The following is a 6,000-nucleotide window of genomic DNA, read 5'->3' as shown; positions in this document are numbered from 1 at the left end:
GGTACCCCAGGCCTACCACGTACAGGGTGTTCCCTGTTTTTGTTCCTACCCTAACCAAGCTTCCTTTCTTCTGGCCACTCACCCATACTGATGTGCCAATGCAACAGAACACCCAGCACAGCTCCACGAACACACATCTCACCTAAAGTACTGTGAGCAAGGGTCAGAGAAAACTGAGACAGAGCAGATCTAGAAGGGGGAATACCCAAGGATTTAATGGAATGAATGGAGAAGTTCCCAAAGTGCACAGTGGAGCCACACCTCTGAGACACTCTGACACTCTCCACTCCAGGATCAGTCCTTTGTTTCTGCCCGCCCGAAGGCTGGGGATGCTCAGGAATACCAGTGCTTGATCTGCCCCTTCAGAGCCCTCTCCAGAGAGAGGATTAAGGTGCATTGCTAACCCCACACAGACCATCTCCTTGGCAGCCTCTTCCTCAGCCCTTCAAATCTTTCCTTGGCAAGTGAAGAATCCTCGAGTTATCCAACAGGTGGTAAAAGCTGTATAGAAACCATCCTGAGGGGAGGGAGAGCCACACTTGTCCTAGCAATGAGATTCAAGCTCTGTCAGCATCAGGAGGCCAGCTCTGGTGGGGGGAAGGGGCTGTCCTGTGTCTGGCATGGAAGGCAAGTCCTCAAGTGGGCAGGTGAGTTGGCGGAACCTCTGGAAGGCAAAGGCATGCATTGAATACAGCTTCTTTGAACCACTCGTCCCAAGACAAGCACTGAGCACATGAGAGACCTGAGACATGGTAGGAAATCTCTGCCCTCCATTTGCTCCAGGCTGGGGCTAGAAAGCAGTCCAAAGAAAGGTTGCTACTCAAGAACCTCCAGGTCATCCTCTCTATCAGCACAGACTGCAAAGGAAGCACCCGTGGACACAGGTTTGGCTTTAACTGGGACAGCAACTGTGTAAGGAGCTACCTTCTACATCATGCAGCATGGCCCTTGCCATGCTCCTGCAGCCATGCCCAATTCTCCTTGTCTGCGCTGGACATAGGAATCAAGGCCCATTGCTGTTACAACACATCCCTGAGCACTTGGAGGAGGCAGAGAGCGGGTGGGATCCTGGGGGTTCGGAACTCTTTGTGAAACCTCCCCCTGAAACCATGAGCAGTGGCAGGGACAGGATGCCTGTCTGGAGCAAGGTCTGGTTTGCCAGCTCCCTGCCCTCCCAATGCACAACCAGCGCAGCCAGAAATGGGTAACAGCAGCTGAGGGAGCTGGGCAGGCCCAGGGCACTGAGGCCGTGATGGAAACTCCAAACTCCTAGTGATCCCCTCCACTCCATCCCTATGGTCTCATAATCAACTGAGGAATTCAGCTGTCCACAATTCTCGTGGGATCTGGGGCTTTCTCAGAACAAGTCCTCAAGCCTCAGTCAAAGGCAGCCTCCAAACTGACTCAAGGCACTGAAGATCACCTTCTAATGAACTTCTTCCTGACAGTGCTTGCAAAGAGACAGAAATGGTAAACAAAAGGCACCAAGAGGCAACAGCCAGCTTGGAGCAGCCCTCCAGCCAGGAAGAACTTAAATAAGACTGTTATAGCAACGGACTCATTCAATTGATTTATCCTAGTCTCCCTGCTAAATTAACCTGCAACTCACAAATGATCCCCAAGCAAGGCTGGACTTCAACACAGAAGCATAGCCCATGCCCGAATCCCAGAGCACCAGCCTCACCTCTCTGAGGGAGCCTTTGATGGTGGAGAGTTTGTAGACGATCCAGAGAGGGATGCACACCATGGAGGAGAGGGCCAGCAGCCACCCCAGGGTGTCTCCCCACCATGGGTACACATACTTCTTGTTGTAGGTCAGCGGGGTGTATTTAATCAGAGAAAACAGGAAGGTTGCCTGGCAAGGTGGAAGAGACCAAGAGAAAATGAGCAAGAAAATCAACACCATTAGCCAAGAGAGGTCTTCCTGGTGAGTCCACACCTGCAAAAATTTTTCTGGTGACAAAGAACTTCCTGGGACGACAGCAGAGGAGACACCAGTCAAGCAAGCTTTGTTGGGATGGCTCCTGTGTGCAGCACTGGGCATGGCAGCAAGAAGCTAACCCCACACCAGCAGGCATCTCTATCACTGCCAAGCCAGGTCCCTCTGATGCTTTTTTAGCCCCACACTTCACCTCGAAAGCCACAAACAGGCAGAACAATAGTCTCCCGTAGTACAGGCCGTATAGGCCCCTACATATGCGCGCATCCCTCCATACACCTATAGGTATCTGTATCTCAGAGGCACCCAGCTCTTCCTATCTTCCTCCTCACAGTCCCTCTTCCTGTGGACCCTTACCGTGCAAACCGCTGGGGTGATGAAAAGCCAGCAGTATTTGATGACAGACCATGGCCGATAGCCGATCATATCTTCAATGTTATTGTAGAAACGCTCGGCACCTGCAGGAGACGGAAATGTTACTTCGCTGCTACAAAGGAAGGAGGGCAGGAGCATGTCCAGGGTCCTGCTTCACCACTGTTTGAGTGCTCACCAGAAGACGAGGCGATAACCTCAGCATAGCCAACAGCCCTGTTGAGGAGCTTGCTAGAGTGGGGCCAGCACCAGTCTTTATCTTGGACTAACACCCTCTCGCCCCGGAACAGGCCAGTGGGTCAGCAGGGCCGGCCTCTCAGCATCTCCCAGACTACGACCTGAACCCAGATTTTACACACCCCTTGTGAATGCCAAAGCTGAGAGAGGGCTTTCAAAACTGTTCTAGGTTCTCAGACTCCTCTAGACACAGGTTGGGATGAGATTTTTCAGCCACCTCCAAATCCCCAAGGAAGGACGGTCTCAAAAGCAGGGACACAGAGCAATACGCTGGGGTTATCTGCCAAGCAGATCTCGCAGGGCATTGCTGTGAGGAAATCCCCACCAGTCGAGTCCAGGGACACCAAAGCAAGGGTTTAGACATCTGCCTTGCACTGCGAAGCAATTGCCATGATGAGCTACAGACCAGCATTTTGAGCATGAACCAAGCAAGAGCCTGGGAGACCAGAGCTGGGGACCCTGCCCTGGTTCATACTCACCATAGACCCAGGCGACGCAGAGAGTCTCGAAGATGGCCACAAAGAGCAGGCACATGCCACTGGCAGCATAGTAATCAAAGAGCTGGAAGACATACATCCCACCCTGGGAAGGGTCAAGCAGGCAGCAAGGTGAGGTGGGGAGGGAGAGAGAGGAGAGGAATCAGGCACAGGTGACGAACTCCAGCCAGAGCAGGAAACAAACTCAACATCTTCCCCAGACCGGGAGGCACTTTCCCCCCTCTGGGGCAGGGTTTTAGCCGACAGCAAAGGCCACATCTCTTGTGCTCAAGGCCTGATGGAGACATGCAGCCACTCCGCCCTCTGGAGTCTCCACAACTCTTCACTCCAGGACAGGGGAAAGCAAGTGACTGTCAGAGATGGTGGGGATATTTTAGGAGAAGGCAATACCAAAGCAACTCTTGTAGTTGGAAGTGAGGGTGGAAACCCCCTTAAGAGACAAAACGCCTCTGATTTACTTTAGTCTCCTGATTTGCAGAAGGAAGTAGGTGTGCGTGTAGTTTTCTGAGCTGTGGGCCCTGAGGCTGTTTCATTGCCCAGGCCAGCAAAGCTCTCTACAAAATGGGTCTGCAGGTAAGTCCAGGTATGAAGCTGCAGGTGCAACATTGATGGCAGCTTTTTCAAAATTATGCCAGAATGAAAACAGAAGATGCGAAGAGCATCATTGCAGCATCAATCCCCACACAAATACTCCTAGGAGAAGCTACAGGTTTGAAACAAGAACAGCTTAACTCCCAAGTGAGTAGTCACAACAGCGGGAATATATAGGAAATCACCATAACAGATGTGGGACACAATCCAGCCCACCAAGTTTCCTTACACCAAGTGTTCATGTAGCTCCACCCAAGAAGAAAGAGAAGGCACTCCCCTCACCATGCAGCTAGCTACAGCTGGAAAGGTTTGGCTCATATAAAGATAAATCTGTAACCAAAATACAGACTATCCAGAGCTCCAGTTATCAGTCTTGGCAGGAGAGTTGTCTGGACTGTGACTGGCACAAAGGGTGAGGGCTGGAAGCGAAAATGCAAATGCAACAGGGAAGGAAGGGCAGCCTCCCGCAGGCACTGTGCAGTAGGATGGGGTTCACCAGCAAGCTCTTGGCCCCAGCACAGACCCCACCACACCAGGCCCTCCTCTGCCAGGGGCGCACTCGGACTCAGCAAGCACCGCGCAGGTGGTCTGAGCCCAAAATACCTCTGTGAGCATCAACAACCCAACCAGATAGGAGAGGACTGAGACCAGCAGGATAAGGGTCTCCCGGCGGTTCTTCTTACGGAAGATGGTGGGGTACATGTCCACAAGAGCTGTGACGAGGCTCTCCACGCAGACAAACTGCAAAGAGCAGAGATCTCACTTCTGTCAGCCCATCCTGACCACCTCCCCAGCCCCACTGCCCCCCTCTCAGCCGAGTTCAAGCCTGTCCCAAGGGATGAAGGCTTCTGCCTGGCAGGGAATCACCCTGCACCTGTGCCTTTACCTGGCTGTCCAGTCCCAGCAAAACAACCATCAGGAAGAAGAAGCATGCCCAGAGTGGGGAGAAGGGCAGCATGACCACAGCCCGAGGGTAGGCAATGAAGGCCAGGCCAGGTCCTGCAGGGAGAAGGGCTTTAAAATGTGAGCAATGGCACAGCAGTGGCACACCTGGTGCAGACCCCCCTGAGACAGCCACCCGGCCAAGGCACAGCCTGCAGCCACTCAGCCTCTCGATCCAGTCACACCAGTACTGGGCATGAAACTCAGGCTCCTTGAGGGCTGGACGAGCCCAGCAGGAAGGGAGGGAAAGGGGACAGACCAAGCTCTGGCTTCATGGTCATCATGAGGGCTGGGAGCCAGGGAAAGTCATTGAGCCCAGGGGAGCACAGCACAAGCCTGGGTATATGCCATGCAGGAACCTCACATCTCATCCTGGAATGAGAGATAGCAGCTGCCTAACTCTAACCCTTATAGGCAGCTTGTATTGAACCTAAGACATGGCCATTGCATCTTAATATTTCACAAGCATGCATTTGTTTCCCCCTCGTTTTTGGAGGCAGAAAGCAGAGCTGCCCACCAGGATGGGAACCTGGAGCCACAATATCATTTGCCCCAGGGTGGGTAGCCTGTGGACATGCATCCCTTGCTGAGGGCAGGGCAGGGAGGGGAGGGAGGCAAAGAGCAGCAACACCCGCAGCTCCATCCCACCACAGCCCCACTCACCTGACTCGGCCACCTCGGCAATGGGGACGCCCTGCTCCCCTGCCATGAAGCCCAGGATGGAAAAGATGGCAAATCCGGCCACGAAGCTGGTGCCGCTGTTGAGGAAGCAGAGGGCCACGCAGTCCCTGGGAAGAGGGAGCACAGCATTTGCCAGGTCAAGGGCCAAGTATGACCAGCATCCCATGGCAACTCCCCAGGACAGCACCCACTCTCCTGTCCCAGCTGCTGTGCCCAGAGCAGGGCCTCATTCTCACCACCCCCACAGCTCAGCTCAGCACCAGGAGCTACCAGAGGATGTCCCAGGGAAGGCAACACAGCAGAAGACCCCCCTGCTCCAGAGAAAACCTTCTCCAAGGACAGCATCAAGATGCACTCCTCATCTAAGCTCCTCACTCATGAGATAGTCTTGCTACACATCTAAATGTCTGATTTTTTACTTTTTTCCCCTCTCTCCCACGATCCCTCCTGTAGCAAAGAGTACCAGAAATTATGGTTTTCTGAGGGGGGGACATTTTTTTTCCCGTTAATAGATTTCTCAGACCAGTTACAATCTTCTTGGTTCTCAGCTCTACTAGATATCTGCTGGTCCTTGCGTTATGAGAAAAAGATGAACAGAGCCATCCAATTTATTTTCTCTGATGTATTCCCTTTCGTCTCCGTTTCGTCTCATTCTCATTCATCTACTCCTTAAACTAAACATCTCTTATCTATCCAATTCCTTTTCACGCTCCAGTCTCCCTAGTCCTCTTGTGACTGCAG

At 52.9% G+C, this 6,000-nt stretch overlaps 1 protein-coding gene across 2 annotated transcripts in view; it reads right to left on the bottom strand.

The window, feature by feature from the left end:
- Positions 1 to 454: 454 nt before the first annotated feature.
- The window catches only part of SLC6A13 (solute carrier family 6 (neurotransmitter transporter), member 13), a 28,927-nt gene continuing 23,381 nt past the window's right edge, over positions 455 to 6,000 (bottom strand). For both annotated transcript variants that reach the window (XM_009878495.1, XM_009878496.1), the window contains 7 exons: positions 5,242 to 5,366; positions 4,523 to 4,635; positions 4,240 to 4,377; positions 3,028 to 3,130; positions 2,297 to 2,397; positions 1,685 to 1,855; positions 455 to 664 (listed from right to left, as the gene is read on the bottom strand). In XM_009878495.1, coding sequence (XP_009876797.1) covers positions 545 to 664; positions 1,685 to 1,855; positions 2,297 to 2,397; positions 3,028 to 3,130; positions 4,240 to 4,377; positions 4,523 to 4,635; positions 5,242 to 5,366 — 871 coding nt within the window. In that variant the 3' untranslated portion in view covers positions 455 to 544. The remainder of the gene's footprint in view (positions 665 to 1,684; positions 1,856 to 2,296; positions 2,398 to 3,027; positions 3,131 to 4,239; positions 4,378 to 4,522; positions 4,636 to 5,241; positions 5,367 to 6,000) is intronic.

Source organism: Apaloderma vittatum, unplaced genomic scaffold (assembly GCF_000703405.1).
Source record: "Apaloderma vittatum isolate BGI_N311 unplaced genomic scaffold, ASM70340v1 scaffold10941, whole genome shotgun sequence".
Taxonomy (NCBI): Eukaryota; Metazoa; Chordata; class Aves; order Trogoniformes; family Trogonidae; genus Apaloderma; species Apaloderma vittatum.
The sequence above is the reverse complement of the archived record's forward strand: the minus strand, read 5'-3'. Positions and strand labels throughout refer to the sequence as shown.